This window comes from Planococcus citri, chromosome 2 (assembly GCF_950023065.1).
Source record: "Planococcus citri chromosome 2, ihPlaCitr1.1, whole genome shotgun sequence".
NCBI lineage: Eukaryota > Metazoa > Arthropoda > Insecta > Hemiptera > Pseudococcidae > Planococcus > Planococcus citri.
This window is the reverse complement of record NC_088678.1, coordinates 48558274-48576365: the sequence shown is the minus strand read 5'-3', so window position 1 is coordinate 48576365 and position 18092 is coordinate 48558274. Positions and strand designations below refer to the sequence as shown.

Below are 18092 nucleotides of genomic sequence, written 5' to 3'. Positions count from 1 at the left end.
TACGCTATTCTATCACATCAGGATGAAATTAATGAAGAAGATTTCTTACGAGAAATAAAGCAATTTGAGCTGGCTACTAAATCCGGGATTAAAAAACGCCAAAAGTATAAGATTATTCGGGTGAAGCGAGAAATCATGTGGAATTACGCCGAAAAACTCATAAAGAAATATAATCCTATTGATTGTGATAATCCTAGCATTGATGACACGGAGTCAGTTGTGGATGATGTTGAAAGCACCTGTGTGATTTGCGGCAAAGCCAGTAAATATGTAATCGTCGATTGTGGACATTATTGTTTGTGTGAACATTGTAAAACTCATTTCGAAGGAGTTCGTAAAAAATGTCCAGTGTGCAGAACAGCAATTTCTGTGCTCAAGAAGGTAAAACGTTCGTGTATTGGAAATAGATGTGCTCAAGTTGACTGCTTTAATGAAAGGCAGTACATGATTACTAACTGTGGACATTTTTGTCTGTGCGAAAATTGCAAAGAACAAAAAAAATGTCCAATCTGTACAAAAACAGTTGTGAAAACTGTTAGAATTTTTGCTAATTAATTGACTGAAACTGTATCTACATACTTTCAATTTTTGTGTTCTTTTTTTTTTTTTTTTTGTAAAATATAATAAGTAAAGTTAAGTATATGTATTAAGATTCAATTAATGATAAGACTGTTGGGCTAATGAAGTTCTTAGTATTTTTGTCCCCTTAAAATATAAGTAGGTAATACCTAAGTTATACGAGTAGGTAAGGCGTAAGGCTGTGAATAATAATCAATGTTCAGATACCTATTTGTAGCATATTTTAAGCTGTATTTGTTAATTAAATTCTATCTAGGTACCTAACCTACAGGTGTATCATAATAATTTAAGTTCTTTTTTATTTGTCTGAGACTGTCAATTCGTGTCTATGTGTATTTAAGTAGCTAAACTACAAGCTGTACCAGTAACTATCTATCATTTTTTTGTACCTATAGACGTATAAGTTTTTATCAAAATACATTTTTTACGAAAGTAATCTGTACTTTTCATTACTCATCCTGAGTCAAAGTACCACCGGAGGATTAGCTCCAGAAAAAATTATCTTCAGCCAGACAAACACATTTCTGAATGATCAAGATATCCTTAATGGATTTGTCAAATTGAAGATCAGATCATTTTTTCGACCAAATTATCCAAGAATTTATTCAAGTTCGACATCCTTGGAATGTTTCAAACTATAGGCAAATGATGCCTTCTCCATCATTCTTCTAGCGATTTCGAAACAACATAACAAAAATTAACGCAAAATTACCAAGCTTTAATTCTTATTCAATTAACATTGAAATCTACACAGCGATTAATTTTTCTAACCACAAACAAGATTGCACTCGAGGCTATAAAATAAGTTACGCACATAAAAATACGAATCATCGTTACACTAAAGTTGGACAAGTTATCAAAAAATTGGTCCTTCGATTGGACATAATCTTTGATCTGAGAATTGGGCATTTTAAAAAACAAAAATCTAAAATAATACGATAACACAGCCAAAATATAATTTCATATTATTACACAGCCGTACAACCTACAGAATTCCAAATAAATGTAGAAAAATATTGCAAAAGAAATGAACATTGTGATGCGAAAATGGAATGAACGAAACAATCATCAGAATCGATTGATTAACGAATATCGAGTGCACCGCAATTGTAACAATATGAGTATGTAAATGCGAGATCTGCGAATTACGATCTGCTTTGTACGTTAATCACGACTCATCGTTGTAAAAAATCTCTTATAGGTATGTACAAAATAAATAGGAACAAATTTCCCCAAGTGTTCTTCCTAGCAACGAATAAATAATAGCGAAAAAACCGAAGTTAGGATTTATGAGACGACATACAGGTATGTACAAAATGAGAATGCAGTTGGTTTTTATTGAGTTTTCTTGACTGCGTCGGTTTCTTCGGTGACAGAAGTATCCGAATCAACTCTAGATTTATCCACCGGGTACAACCTAAATCAAAACATAATTTTATTAGGAAAAAATGTTCAAGATTTTAAAATAAGCACATTACGATGTGGATACTTACCATCTTTGATACATATAAATGAGGAAAACAATGTCATCGCGGAAACAAGCTAATCGATGGGCAGTCGGCATAGTAATAATGAAAGCGAATAAATCATCGATGAACGTATTGAAAGCCTGTGAAAATTTTGTTCATAATGAATCACAAAAATCATTCGGAATAAAATATGTTTTGAAGGAAAAATTACACGTTGATCAAGCTACTATACCTTATACATGAAAGTTCTCCACGGCAAGTGTGCTACAGACTTCAATTTATAATTAATGAATAACTGCGGCAGCATGAACAGGAAACCAAATGCGTAAACTCCATTTACCATGTTTCTTATCAACCAAGAATACCAACTAAAAATATTCCACAACATGAGTATGAAAATTTAGGTCAACGAAATACGAATAAACGCGAATAAATACCTTCGATGAGAATCGTATAACAATGAGTAAACAGCTCCGATGATGCATAAAGGATACAAAATGTAAGACAGGTATTTCATACTCAGCGCATCGAATTTTTTAGTTTCTTGTTCAATTTTAGTCAACGAAACCGGTTTCAGTTTCAATCTTCGCCAATCGACTGGAATTATTTTGTGTACTTTCCATACCTAGATAATAAAATAGCTAAATTAATCGACGTTTATTTCAAATTTAACGATATTGGAACACTAATATACCTCGATGAGTACTCCAATAAATGCAGGAACGAGAACAAGTAACGAAGCATTTTCTTCCATTAAAAATAAAAATATAATAGCTTGACTGAAAGCTCTCCACATAATGGTACGAGCTGATAATCCTTCCATGTTTTTCCTAGTTTTCCAAAAATGTATATCATTTTTGAAAGCCAAGAAGTCGAATATTAGCTGAAAACAAAATATTGAGTCAAACAATAATTAATGTAAGCAATGAGAAATATATTTCTTTTCCTCGACTCGACTTACATGCACGAAGCACACAGTTACTGTAATCATCAACAGGTAAAAATTAGTATCCAAGGCAAGCGATTTTATATCATCCAATTCCTTTTCTTTGAAACCCAAATTAAGCATAGACTGGAATGCGAGATCCATATGCAAAATAAACCTGCAAGAAAACTCTTTCTCATTATTTTATGACTGATATAAAATTTTAAAAAATTTAAAATTAATTTATACCTTAATTTGCTATATCCTATCGGATCATATTTCAACGTAATTGCAGCACTAGTTGAACTACTATTCAATTCTTTTAAATTTTCGATCCTGTCGAGCATAGAGTTTTCACCTAGGACCGGTAAATATTCCTTAGCGTTCTTAAGCCTAAAAATCACCATTATTAATATACTAGAATACACACAGTTTACAAAATTTACTTCGTAATTGAAAATAATTACTTCATGTATTTATAGATATCTCCTGGTAGTTCTGTCCTAATGAAAGTTACCGGATCGGTTAGCATTAAAAATGGAAGAATTTTCTTCACATGAGTGACCGGTTTTACAGTACTCATATCAACGAACGAAGAGTTTCCTAATAATTTAACTTTTACAGAATCCGGAATGTAATATTTAGTCAACGAGATGGTTAAATGAACGGTTTCCGAATCTTCGAGTAACTGATGCCATTCTGTTTTAGGTCGAGGGGAAACGAACACATGAGCGTAAAGTGTACCATTTTTCCTAGTTCTGTATGGAAGATCCAAGTTTAAATCCCTGTAAGTCGAATAAAACTTCAATACAGACCGGCTCAATACAACAAATGACGATATTACATTAATATGTAAAAATATACTCGTACTTTTCCAATGGATTTATGTAGTCGAAATTCGGATTTCTGTACAACAATGAAACTTCATTTCCTCTAGGATTCCATGCAGTTGATGTGAAAATTGAGAGCTAAAAATATATTACGGTTTTATATGGATTACGAATACTGATGGTAATACTAACAATATGTAACTTATTACCTGAAATTTGGGATTACGATTCAAATACGAGTAAATGCATAGTTTTTCTTCTCTACATTCCGGTGGCTGAATCAGAGTCCAAAATGAATAAAATACGTAAGATAGATAAACTATCACCGAACATGTTGATATCACTGAGAATGATGGAAAGTACATCTGTAAAATATAAAATTAATTTTATTCAAGTTGAATTATTTTGGTGATGTGATGGCAACTGAAGATTTTTGTTTGTTGCCGAAAAAAACGACATGAAAAAACACGATTATTAGAGATGAGAAAGTTATCTATGAAACATGAAACAAAAGGCTGTTTGATATTATTAAATAGAGGAACACTGAGAATATCATTATGTCGAATATTACCTTTTATTCCATCAGTTTTTGCTTTCGCCGCAGAATCATTCAACTGAAGAAAAAATTGCATAAAAAATTTATGAACGTGTTATCATCAATCAATCAATTCGTTTATTATTTTTTTTGTGAAACCATAAACAAAACACTTGAGCACAGAATAAAACATAAGAACCGTTTGCAAAAATTAATTAAATTTAAAAAAAATTAAAAATAATTTATTTTTTATTTTTTTTTAATCTGAAGAGTTGGTCAAAAATTTGATATTTTTTTATTCAGATAAAAATTGACAATTCTAAAATTAAAAACAAAATTCAAAATTCATTTCAAATAATTCAGAAAAATTGAAAATTTCAAATGAAAAATCTTGTGTTTATTTCGGCAGTGTAAAACACTCTTTTTCTTTGATTTTTACCGCCTTCATATTTATCACTTATCAGTCTTTCACTTTTCATTTCAAATTTGAAATTTTATGATTTTTTCTTGAAAATGTTACAAACGTAATTGTTTTTAACGTTATTGGCTAGGAAACCATTTATAGAATACTATTCATCATGCTACATGAGGTGATAATCACACTTTCAGGAGTTTCCGGAAAATTACTTCAAAACTTGGACTATGTAATACACAACGGTTTCATCTTCAACAAATAAAGTAATTTGACGGAATCATTTACATGTTTCTTCTCGTCTCATTTCAGGTGGTTGATTTAAAACCATTCTTACACCCGAGTGAAATCGTTTTGCTGGATAAAATTTTCATCATCGCAAGAAATTATAAATATCTGAAGGATTTCATAAATGTCAATAGTGTTCCTGAGCTCGAAGATCATAAAAATGGTATGCATTTTTTTCTCAACATCTACGCCTTGAAGATGTTCTCAAATGTGTTCATTTTATTTCACAGAACTTCAAACCGCACCTGGACTCTATATACAAGCATTCTGTCAAGGATTAGAAACCGTATTGAAACCTTATCAAAATGAATTATTGGAGTTGGAGGAAAATATTTTAACCGGTCCTCAAGTAACATTGATTTACATATACTCGAGAGTAGATTCGTATTCTACTTTGTTTTCTCTGCTCACATCGATAGTTAAACAAGTAAGTTGATTTTTATTTACCTAAATTATTCATAATACCTGTGAATGACAGATGAAAACACGTATTTATGATTTCAGATCATTAGTCGAAAAATTCACGGATGTCAGATCCTTCAAATGTTATATGAAAACATCATGAGCGGTGTTGATCAAGCCAAAGAAGCCTTAGAATGGTTAGTTCTTTTATCCGTCCATTCATTTCTGATAACTTTCGTGGAAGAGCAATTTATCTTAATTTGTTTTCTGTTCTGTAGTATTCTAAAAAGATGCCATGTCGCTTTTTTGAGACAAACCACTAACTGGCTTATAAACGGAACGTTATTCGATTCATTTGAAGAGTACATAATTAGAAAAACTACTAAAGAAGCAGCATCCAACGAGAGTGATAGCTCTGTGTTGACTTTCAACAGAGATGTAAGAATAATGTTGAAAATTGAAATATTGATTGCGATTATTAGAAAGATAATTAATTTTATTGATTTTTTCAGACTGTTGGGAATCAAGTACGAAATGGAGAATATGAAATAGCCGGCGAATTTGTTCCATTATATATTAGCTATTCTTTAGTGAATGATATTCTATTCGTTGGAAAAATAGTACAAATCTTGAACGAGAGCTCGAACCATAATTACGGTAAATCAAATTGAATTTTCGTTCAAGAATTACATCAATTTATTCTTAACTGATTTAAATATTTTCAGATTTGAATAGCCGTCATCGCAATTTGATTTTTGGCGAAAAAGAACAATATTTTTTCGAAAAATTTGCATCACTGAAAGAAACCATGTCCATAGATTTAAAAGAACTGAAAGAAATCGTACACGATATACGAGAATGTGTCGTCAAAGTAAAATGATTACATCTCTGTTCTATTGTCGAATATGATAATAGGATGTTAATGAAGATTATTGTTACAGCATCTATGGAAATTAGCTGTGGAAAATGAAAACCTATACGAAGAATTACAATTGCTGAAGGATTTCTATTTACTGGGATTCGGACAATTCTTCAAAGAATTTCTCGTCAACGCTTCGGTTTTTTCATTACATCCTTCGCAAATGAAATTTTCTCAAGGTAAGTCCGTATAAAATGTAGAAATTCTCTTCAACTACGACTTATTCCTATTTTTTAAAATAGATCTCAATGTTGCCTTAAACCAAACTGCATGTTCGTTTCCATTCATGGACGAAGACGTGATGAAAAAATTCAGATTCGTTATAACTTCGACGAAAAACGCAGATGGCTCTAAAACAACCGGTTAGCTTGAATTCATCTGGATTTTAAAAAATTATTCAAACATCGTATCACATCATATTTAATTCTGTATTTCAGAAAGCATATGGTCATTAGTAAAACTGCAGTATACCGCTAAGTGGCCGTTAAATTTGTTATTCACACCCGTAGCCATACAACATTATAACAAATTATTCCTCTTTCTGTTACGAATCAGAAGATGCCAAATTGAGCTGCATAACGTCTGGAAGATAGATATAAAGAATAAAAACGTCAGGTAAACAAAATTCCTCAAGTTCAATATCGCCGCGTCGGTCTCGTTCTTCGGTTCAAAAAATATTATTACAGAGGAGAAAATTAGTATAAAAATTTTTAGCGTGTGGGCGCTTAGTTTTCCTTGATGTATAATTTATATGCAAATTTCAAGCTTGTACGCTTTGTCACGAATATTAATCTATGATTCGACCTGTAGATGCGGCAGAGCGTGGAAATTACGGAACGAGTTGATGTTTTTGATCGATAATTTGCAGTATTATTTACAAGTCGATGTGATAGAAACTGAATACAATAATTTTATGAACGCTATTAAAAAAGTCCAAGATTTTCAACAAATTGAAAAATTGCATAATATGTTCCTGTTGAATGTATTGAGTCATTCGTTTCTTTTAGATGTTTCTGTAAGTTGCAGTTTTTTAAATTAACCAACTTATTACTATGCAGCTTATATGTAAATGAAATTGCCAATTAATGATCTAAATATTTTTCAGAGTGAATCACTCAACGAAAATGATACTGCTCCAGCGTACTCCGAACATGTAAGTATTTTCGAAAATATCACGATTAATTATTTGCTTCATTTGTAACTAATGGAATGTATTTTTTCTTGTTGTTTCAGTTTTATAACGCGTTAGTTAACAATATGAAAGTTTGCGAAAAATTTTGCCTCTTGGCGTCCAAAGAAGATTTAGATAAACGCGATAAAGAAATAATTAAATTGGATAAAAGTTTTCAGAAGTATAAAAACACTGTATTTTGTTTCTTAACGGAATATCAGTCGCGTCCTTTTAAGCAACACGTGGTGAAATTTTTACTGAGATTGAATTTCAATAATTGGATCAATAAAAACCTACTGCCTGTGTCATCGGAGTAACATTAATACTGTTGTTGCAGAACCATTTCAGTTTTGCTAATAAATAATGTTATAACTGTGAATAGCCTAATAACGAAAAATTGTTTTATACTTTTGTTACCTGCGTAATATTTTTTTACCTATGTTTACTTTAGTTTTAGTTTATCTTGAAATTGTAATAAATACGTAATTGCGTGCCACAAATTTCTTGAATTTGGTGAAATTAAAAGCTGTTTCAGATTTAAAAAGATTATATGGGTTCAAACTGTTTTTTAAATTAGCATTAAAAATATGATGTTTAAAGCTTGCTCACTGCTCAGTGGGAGAGAAAAGCAGAAGAGCAGCTCGTTTTGCGGAAAAATTTTGGCTGAGACCAAAAAAAAGAGAAATTTTATGGTTTGAATTTTTTACTTTTAGCATTTAATGCTGAAGTTTCGACTAACAATGCGTACCACAGGAGTCCAAAGGCCTTAAAATTTTGATTTTTGGCCAATTACGCCGATAAAAAAGGAAAAATGAGCCTAGCCCGAGAGGTATTTTTGGACTTCAAATATATCTGTTTCAAAAATTGTTCAAAAATGGTCGAAAAATGCGATTGGGCAGCTACAACGTTGAGAATAGCCTTTTCTGTATAAAAATCGATTTTCACTAGATTCAGAAGATTCCAAAAGTTGTTGTAGCAGGCTAATCGTATTTTTAAAGATTTCTTGAAAATTTTGGGCCCAAAAATACCCCTTTGGATACGCAGACTCAAAATCGTGCCCAAACTTCCGACTAAAAAACAATTTTTCGAATATTTGGATTGGTACCCAGAAATTCCTCATCGGACCTGTGACTTTTCAACACTTGATGTAGGTATGTATTCTGAGAGCCACTATTTTACCGTCTTTGGCACCCTTTTTTTATTGGCTAAATCGCCAAAAAATAAAAATTTTGAAACCTTGGGACCTCTGTGGGATCTTAAGTTTTACAATTGGCCAGGTACAAATTTTGTGGAGGACTATATATCTTAGGGGTCCTCTTGACTTTTGAAAACAGGATCCAATCGTGTACTGCACTCTCGTGAGCTTCCCTTGGAAGCTAAAATTTTGTCCACACCTGGATGAAGATGGCGTAATAATAATAATTAATAAGTAGGGCTAGGATTTTTAAGCGCTATAAAAAAGCAATAAAAATGTAAGAAAAAAGCAAAAAAAAACGCTATCAAATCCTACCATGTTACATTGTTACATATCAAAATGACGGGGTTTTCAAACCCAGCAAGATAACTCCCTTAAATACACGTACAACTTGAACCAAAATGAATTAAAAGAAGAAAATGAAAAAAAAAAAGGAAAAAACTGAAACTAAAAATTAAAAAAAAATAAAAATTGAAAAATGTTCCTTGTTTTTTTGAACTGATATTTTTTCAAATTTTTTTATTTTTTCAAAACTGTGCAAAAAGTTAATAAATTTTTGTATTTTTGGAACTAATTTGCTTCAATTTTACCTATCTTTTACCCAAAAAAGCGTTAACGACCAAAAAAAAATCAAAAAAGCAAAATTTCTGCCTTTTTGGTCCAAAATAAGCATTTAAAAGCATTTACACCAAAAAAAAGCACTATCAACTTTCACCATTCGTCTCAGAATGGAATGAATCGCAAAGAAAATGTATTTATGCCGTATCGGGTGTATAGCTACAAAAAAAAGCATTATCATAAAAATCTTAGCCCTCTATTAATAAGTGATAATTTTTTTTAATACCTACCTACATTTGTTCAGTTTTTCTCTTATTCATGTCAGAAGTAAACTTCAGAATCAAAACATAACGAATGTTGGAATGAACACAAGAGAAGATTTCAGGTAGCAATTTATTACTCGATGGAAATTTTTAGAATTTGGAATTTTTAATAAAAATCTGAGCCACTAGAATCAAAAGTCTACTTCTCCACTTTTTTTTGAAAATGAGTTAAGCATGGTTTAGAGTATACTTCAACATGTGCCGCATCCGATGAAAATGTCAAAATTTGAATTTTGTGCAAGGAAGTATGGAAGGTAAAACAGCGTGTAAAGTTAGGGGTTAGAATCAAAAGTGTACCGGTACTTTTTTAATGGAGAAGTCAAGTTTTGAAACGAACCTGGTGGAAATTGAATGAAGTACTAGTGTTATGCCTTGAAATTAGGCTTGAAATTGAATAAATTTATCAAGGTGAGGACTGAGGACCCTTCCCCCAAAAAACACCTTTCATTTTTATTAATAAAAATTATTATTTTTTACTTTGATATAAAAAGGAAAATTATTTCAATTTCCAAATTAATGGTCTAAAAATGCGATATTATTTTAATTTCTCAAACTTTCCAAGTTTTCTTCAACTTTTAGCACCAGATTATTACTAAAAAAGTTTTTGATGAAGTGCCCTAAAACGATGTAAAAAGTGTACAGTTCGAGACAAAACTTACTTCTCCAAACTTGAAACTGCTCAGGAACTCTTACGACAACGCTTTTAGGGTAAAACAAACATGTGGGTCCCTATTGTCATGTTGGTACAAAATATTAGACGTTGCCTCGGTATTTTATGTTACGATAAATACTAGGGAAGTTTTTTGCGTTTTTCTCAAAATGTTCGAAAATGGAGAAGTAGACATTTGATTCTAGTGGCCTCATATTCACTTTCAAATAATGCATGAAAGAGGTCAAAAATTAAAATGAACACTTAATAAATTTTTCTTTTTTTTAAAAAAATTTCTTGCTCAAGCACCAACTCATTAAGTAGGTATGAATAATGATACATACATTTATGATTCAATAGGTAGTTCACAAAAAGATTTTTGAATCTAATCGAAGTCTAACTCTAAGAACAATAGAACCAAAAACATCCATTATAATTAGAAAACTTTTCCTATTTGTAATTTCGATCACTTGCTAGCTGCTGGCAAAAGTTGAATAAACAATGAATTTTTGATTCAAGTTATCAAGTTCATCGAATTAAAAAAGAAGCAAGAGTAAAATAATCAAGGCATGAAGGCAAAATTGAAGATTCAAAAATATACTTCTAACACTTATATCTTCTTCCAACTTACGCTATCTGTGGCTCAAGATATTAACCAGAACAAACGAGATTCCCATTCACCCAGCCATACCCAGCCCAAACTCGAACTCGAAGAATGGTAGCATTTTCTGAACAACAAATCCTCCACTGCAGATTACAATCAACTCAGTTGAATTGAAGCCATTCTGTAGTTCGTTTGTGCGTGGCTTTGTGTTCGTAGTGACAACCAACAGGTTGAATTCATGGTATCGTGTGTATTTCGTGTATCGTGTATGTGCGCAGACTGTAACTCGTTTTTATAAAGCATTGTTCGATGATTAAGTTTTAAATAATTTTAACGTTTCGAGTTTTTTATTGAAATAATTTTTGTAAAAGAATATGTGTTCCGTTTTGTTCGATATTTGATATACGAGTTTTTAGAAAATCGTGTATTATTTTCGCGATGAGGTGGTTGTGTATTTTGTGTGTTCCATTCCTTCTGGGATATGTTGCTTGTGAATCGGGAGTCGAAGAAAAAGGTATGAGTAAAATCAAAGAAACTAAAATTAATAAAGGTTCAGCTAATAGGTAGCTTTAGCTTTACTTGCAAATAAAAAAACAAAGTGGCTATGTGAATGCTCAATAAGAATCCTATCTCAATTTCAGCAAGAAAAAATATTAGATTGAAACAAAGACAGCGCTGAAATTAAAACAATTATGGCTCAAATGAGCAAAAAAATAGAGTTGATGAATGATAAAATTACCAAGTTACCTACTTGTTTTATTGACAATTTCTAGTCACAAGTGATACTGATAAAAATATTACAAGTATTGATGCAAGAGATCGCTTATCTAGCTCGAAACTTGTGTACATTTTGCTTTTCACTCGCTTTGGAACCCATTCAGTTACTTCTCTATGCGTTAAAACCTATCGAAACTGCCAAAATTTGAATTAATTGTGCTACAATTTGTTCTGAATTATAGAAATTTTCGAGTGAGATAATGAGAGATAAGATAAGATTACTGGCTGCATTATGCATTATTTGATTACAATGTTAACAATGTTGTGATAAGCAATTAAGCATATACCTACCTACTATACTACCTACCTATAGATAGAGTCAGACTGGACAGGTACCTTATCAGCTCAATGAATAATTGAACAGGTTGGTTACGTTAGACTACACGGATTTCCGATTTTGACAGATTTTCGAGAATCTGGATTTTGGATGTTTTTTAAAATCTCTTTTTTTTTTAGCACTTTTAGTTTCCATTCACCAACTTTCAAAATTTTAAAAGTTTTACCTATTTTTGAAGTAAAAAAATCCAAAATCCATTTTCAAAAGCTATATACTATATAATGTACTATCTCATTCTCAGCAGATTCTTGTCGATTTTAAATCTGCCTAAATCCGTGTAAAAAGAACACATCTACTTGTAGTAAGTCTTGTATGTACCATACCTTCCTAGGATTCAATTCAATATTTTTCTCTGAAGGTACTTAATTAAAAAACAGAAACAAGCCTGCTCATTTTGGAAACTCATCAACCCAAGCTCAGTGTATCATTTACTCATAGTAGTGTTAGTAGAATTATCATCATGAGTTCTTCACCAAAGAGGCTTCAAACACGTGGATACGGAGAGAGTTCTTATTTTGTATTGTAACCTACAGGTTGTTCGAGCCTTTGGGATTTTTTCTTAGAAACACTTCTGTAGGAAGCTAGGTAGTAATGTAGAGGTACCATACTTCTGTGAATCGCTTCATCATTTGTCAAGTTCTGAAATCTTCAAAGACTTGAAATAAAATTGGGTTAAATAGTGAAATTAATGATGTACAATACTCATTTATGTTTGTACCTTATATATTAATTAATATCGCTAATTATTACTATGGAAAGCAATAAGCATACCCATATATACATAGGAGCTTTAATTAACCTAAATAAGATAAGCAGGTCGTTAATCTGGAAGTAAACACAGTTTTTACGCATGGACTGATAACACAGCGTTGCATTTCTTCTGTTTATTTCAAATCTGCAGGTAGAATCAAACAATCAAATCAACACAATGTTTGATAAGGGATTTCCATCTAGTACCAGAAGTTTTTAGGGAGTACCTAGACCCACCTACCTCAAGGAAAATTTCATGACTGTACATTTTCTCATTCTTAGAATCAGCTGGTTTATGGTTCTGAAGTGCTTGAGTTGAATACCTACTCGTAGACCATGTTTAATATATCACTTTTATTTTTAAGGATTCATCCGTTATCAACGAAAATATTTATTTTTGATAATGACAAATGACAAATTTACGTCTTTACGATAACGATTTGCACTCTCTTATACGTCGATCAGCTCGATGTTTCAAGTGCCCTACCCATAGACATAGTCGTCATAAAAATGAGCTATTCGTATTGACTTTTTCGTAGAAATATTTTCCAACTTGCAGTTTCAATTAAGTGATAACTATTGACGTTTATTCGCGGCGAAAATTTATCGACTTGCAATTCATTGTGGAAATTTCTTAACAATGTTTTCATCGCGATAAAAATTAATAACCGAGTTCATGTAACTATTCTGATAGGTAGGTACTGAAGCTGAGTAAAAATTTGATGCTGAAAGAATTCGAGTGTTTTAACATAGGTATTGTGTACTCGGTATTCATACTTAAACCATGCCAATTGGTAATCTTCTATTTAACATTCCTAACATGTATGATGTACTATGTCCACCAACTATGAGTACATGACTTAAATTAAACCGTTATCGCGGCTTCATAGCACGATTCCTCATGCACACTATATTTTTACATTCAAATTGATACAGCATCATTCACAAATATAATTACAATTACCGACCAGTCTGTACTTAGCGTGTAATTGATGTAGATACACGTACTTACACTACCTACCTATTTCTACGAGAGTTGATCAACATTTTTTTTTTTTTTACGATTATGGTCTTGTTGACTAATGTTTTCATGTGGAGCTTTATGAACGAAACCATCTCTCTTTTAGTAAGTTGTAAAAAATATAAGACGTGTTATTCTAAAAGTTAAACTGAGATTATTGCAAGCACACTATAAGCATGCATGGTACATGTTAATCGTCGTTAAATTTATGAGGAAGTTGAATTGTACACTCAAGATTATTCTCTTCGTTATCGCTTTACATTGTTTTGAAAATCAATGCATAAGTATAACGTTGTATAATACGTTATTTTCTCGAGATAAAAGAGAGAGAGAGAAAAAAAAACTGTAATAGCGTTCAGTTTTTCTTTCCATTCTGTACCTTACCTCCTTGGCTCTCTTATATCTTGTTCATTCCCGTTATAGGAAAAACAACATTTGCCCATAAACACTAAACAATTCAATCACTGATTCTCGCATTCGCAAACACTAACGATTGCTTTTAACGTTGCTCTATTAATGAATTAATTATACAAATACCCTTTACAAAACGATGTTATTAATTTATTCGCAGCTCTTGATGAAATATGATTCATGATTTTTGCAGTCATTTTTATTTTTCAATCTGAAAACGTGACTACGATCGTGACGAATACCTTGGTACAAATGTGTAGGATAGCTAATAGGTATTAGTAAGTATACGAGTATTGCAGTGTGGAGTCATTTGGTGATGATTTGAACACGAAGTCGGAACTAGAATGGCGATGATTTTAATGCTTTGTTTTCAGTTTCACTAAGATTTTTTCGTTGTTTTTTTGATCCAATAACTTCGGTATGAAGACTTGAGGAGTTTGAGATAAATTTAACTAAAAAAACAACATGTTTGATTTTGGTTCATTTTTTGTTTTTTGACAAGAATAAAGCGTTAAAATCATTGCAAATCAACTAAACGTAATGAAATTCTTGTAAAATTCTAAAAAATTACTATATGAGCGTTTAATATCGCTGAAACCTCTTCTAAACTCAAATAAAAACATTAAAAGAAAACTTCAAGTTCAATCACGAAAAAGTGCTGAAATATCTGTGAAATTTGAAAAAATTAGGTTTAAAATTTATTTTTAAAAATGACATTCAACAAATCAAAAAAACTGAAACCAAAAAACCAAAAATGGAAATCAGTTCGGTCACGAGTCGTGAGTCGTGACCCCTGCGTTTTTCACTTTTGTTCACTTTTTCTCTTAGAATTACCGATGTAAGTAGGATAGGACGCCATTGTGGTTTAAGTTGAGAAAATTTCTGAAAAAATTGCATTTTCAGTCTAATTGGAACAGATCTTCTTATAGAATACTACTTTTTAAAAGAACGTGCGTATAGGTTTGAAGCTTTAGGTTTGAAAGGAGTTTAAAGTCGAAACCTCAAAAAGTATATAGTACGTCTAGCGCACCCTCTTTAGGTACTTATTCCGAATTTTAACTTCCATTAGTCAATGTTGAGTTATGAGGGAGGGGGGGGGGCGGAACAAAAGTTTTCGAAAAAAAAATTATAAAATGGGTTTTGTTCCTTTGCAAATATTTCTAGAAGGTTGATTTTTAGACATGTCATTTCGTTCAATTTTTGATTTCCCATCAATTGATTCCTAGTTTAATATTTTCAACTTTTTTTCTCCCTTCTCTGTCCCCTCCTAAAAATAAAATTTGAACGTGTTAAAATTTTGAGTAAAAGTCAAACCATCTCAAACAGTTCAAAGAGCAGATCTTACACTTCGGTTCAGACATATGTACCTAAAATCATCAAAATGGATTTCTGGGACTCCAAAAATGGATTTTTGTGATTGAGTCCCACCCCTGGTCCGGTAATCACCTTGACTAAATATATTTAACTACATAAATGGACTGCTAGTTCAAATAGTGTGTTCAGTTCAGGTTAAAAGACAAAATCACTTGTACGTTCACTAAGCATAAACCATGATTGTTTCTTTCATTCAAGTAGGTATCTGCAGATCGAAATCAAATGCAAAATTTTTAAATTGCATTAAGTCTAATTTATTGGTTGATCAATAATCTGATCGAATTTTATTCTATGTAATTGGGTATAATTATTATTGGGATCAAGTGAAACTCTACTCTTCTTCTTCATCGTCATCCATCCGATTTTGGGCTTCGTGATTCGTGATCACTGATCAGTCGACTGAGTCAACCATGGGTTGATTGATTCTTAGAATTTAATTCTCTGGATAAAAATGTTTATCATCAAATTGAATAGGTCATGATTTTGTTGACCTTTTTAATACGTTATGGTTTTCTGCATTTTCTAATTTAGACTCAATGTTTATTCTTTTATGTAGATCCACAAAATAGATCTGATATTCAGGTCCAAAATTTTGAAAGTTGAGATATGGACATTTTTGAATTTGTCTCGATAGAAACAAAATTCGCTGTTTATTTTTATTATTTTTTTTTAATGTCCATGTTCTTAAAAAACAACTTGGAGAAAAAGTTACCTTGGCTCACTCCTTGTGCTTTAACCTGATTTTTACATTTTGAAAACCATCTCAAAAATTTAGAAAAATTAATTTTCGTTCCGATCTTCCATAATAATAGAATGGCTCATGTTTTTCAAACAGAAGGTATCTATTTATGAGCTTGTCGTTGATTATTGCCGTTCGATTTATCAGATTTATTGCTGTTATCGAGATGGAATCATTCTCTTTGAAATCACAGGTCGCGTTGCCAGTGGAAAAGATTCGTAATCTCTATTGAATTTTTTTGATGTATTCATATGATACCCTATACCCACGTGCTAGGAACAGTTTTGGTACTTCGATAGATTAAGATGCATGTAGTAGGTACCTAATAAGATTATTTCTAATTAATCTGATCATTAGACTGGAGATCAGATGAGTACATATTTTAGAAGGCTTATACAAACCATTAAAAATTGAGATGAGATCTAAATCTTCCCCACTTCGCTAGTTTTATATTTTTTGTTAATATTTTTATACAAAAAAATCAAGTTATTATAGAAGAAGCGTGTATATCGGACATGTAGCTTTACCATTAGGTTCTACTACTTAACCTATTCATCGCATGCGAAACATCATTTTTAACTGTATAAGTAGGTACTTGGTACTAACATTTATCTATCCTCACAATGATTTGTTTTCATTTTTTTGATAATGAGGATTTCCCAGGCACACGGTCACCTTTTATGAATCATTAAGTTCATTTGTTTTCTTTAACGAAAAGAAGTATAGGTACATTTATACCGATGTGTGTATACTTATAGAATTCAGTCAGAAGGAGTGGCTATTTGAATATATACATTATGTAATTTTCACTGGTTGACTCTCGTTAATATTCATAAGCGCGGTTAACCTAGTATTAATCCACGCACCATTTTGATATTTTGTGGTAAACGATGTTCGCGAGTCGAGAAGGTATAAGTACGAGTACATTCGGAGGAAGTTTTTTTTTCCTCGCCAAAATGGTATAGAGAGAAACAAAGATGAAATGAAGTAATTACTTGTTGCGCATTTTAGCTCGCAAGTATCCATCTACCTATAGTGTGTTCAAAAATCAAGGACAGCAGCTCATATTTGAAAGTTATAATATGGCTGCTTCTAACAGTTTGGAGCCGAAGAAAGCCCACGCACCTTTGTCAAGTAGAATATACTTCTTATTACGTCAGCTCTTTTTATGCGGAGATGAAGATTTTTTTTCCTAGATCAGATTATAAATTTGTATCTCTAAGTGTGTCATGATTGTGCGCTTGTGCCGCGTTGAATTCATTACCGATAAGATCTGCTGTTCTATTCGGTCTCTCTCGGCCATTTACAAGCTTTCTGAAGTTTTGATGGGTTTGAAAAGCCATTTAGAGAAATGGACGCGAAAGAAATTGCGCCGTTGTTGCACCGTGATTTATATAGAATTGTCTTAATTGATGGGATTTTTTTTATGATTGTCGTTTTGAATAATTTAAAAACGTTGAATAGAGATATGTGCGTTGGTACCTTGTTTGTAGATCTTAAGTTACACATTAGATTAGTTTCCTTCATTCTATCTTCTTATAAAGTCGTATGTGAAACAATCTGTTCGGATCATGAGGAAACGTGTCTAAATTTCGGTTACAACTGCTCGTTGCTCGTAGATTTCCAATCTCAAGAAAGAATACTCTACCACTCGTAAAATTAATTGCCCGAATTACGTTCACGTTGGTAGTAGGTAGGAACATAGGTACCTGTTGAAAATACACGCAGGGGTGTGTACGAGCCCATCCTGTTCCTGTATATTATGAAGGGAATGTTCCGAACGCGAAAACACTCTAGCGTATCATCCCTTTTCTTTCTTTTTTT

The 18092-nt window shown here is 31.9% G+C and overlaps 3 protein-coding genes across 3 annotated transcripts in view; 2 read left to right on the top strand and 1 right to left on the bottom strand.

Moving 5' to 3' along the window:
- Positions 1–1276: 1276 nt before the first annotated feature.
- On the bottom strand, positions 1277–4529 carry LOC135836210 (lipid scramblase CLPTM1L). Its single transcript, XM_065350884.1, has 11 exons — positions 4375–4529; positions 4013–4168; positions 3844–3941; positions 3441–3758; positions 3223–3366; positions 3010–3151; positions 2743–2931; positions 2486–2673; positions 2281–2416; positions 2073–2188; positions 1277–1996 (listed from the first exon to the last, which is right to left on the bottom strand). Exons 2-11 carry the CDS (start codon positions 4166–4168, stop codon positions 1915–1917), a joined length of 1569 nt encoding a protein of 522 aa, XP_065206956.1. The 5' UTR covers positions 4375–4529; the 3' UTR covers positions 1277–1914.
- Positions 4530–4785: 256 nt separating this feature from the next.
- On the top strand, positions 4786–8079 carry LOC135836209 (gamma-tubulin complex component 4-like). The gene is made up of 13 exons (XM_065350883.1): positions 4786–4982; positions 5063–5201; positions 5269–5465; positions 5543–5637; positions 5719–5878; positions 5953–6097; positions 6166–6311; positions 6382–6538; positions 6602–6721; positions 6797–6974; positions 7170–7374; positions 7465–7512; positions 7593–8079. The coding sequence occupies exons 1-13, from the start codon at positions 4917–4919 to the stop codon at positions 7845–7847; spliced, it is 1911 nt and encodes a 636-aa protein (XP_065206955.1). The 5' UTR covers positions 4786–4916; the 3' UTR covers positions 7848–8079.
- A 2932-nt stretch (positions 8080–11011) lies between these two features.
- Egfr (epidermal growth factor receptor) overlaps positions 11012–18092 on the top strand; it is a 136477-nt gene continuing 129396 nt past the window's right edge. Inside the window, exon 1 of the mRNA XM_065350876.1 lies at positions 11012–11373. Within this exon, the coding sequence (XP_065206948.1) occupies positions 11298–11373 (76 nt within the window). The 5' untranslated portion in view covers positions 11012–11297. The remainder of the gene's footprint in view (positions 11374–18092) is intronic.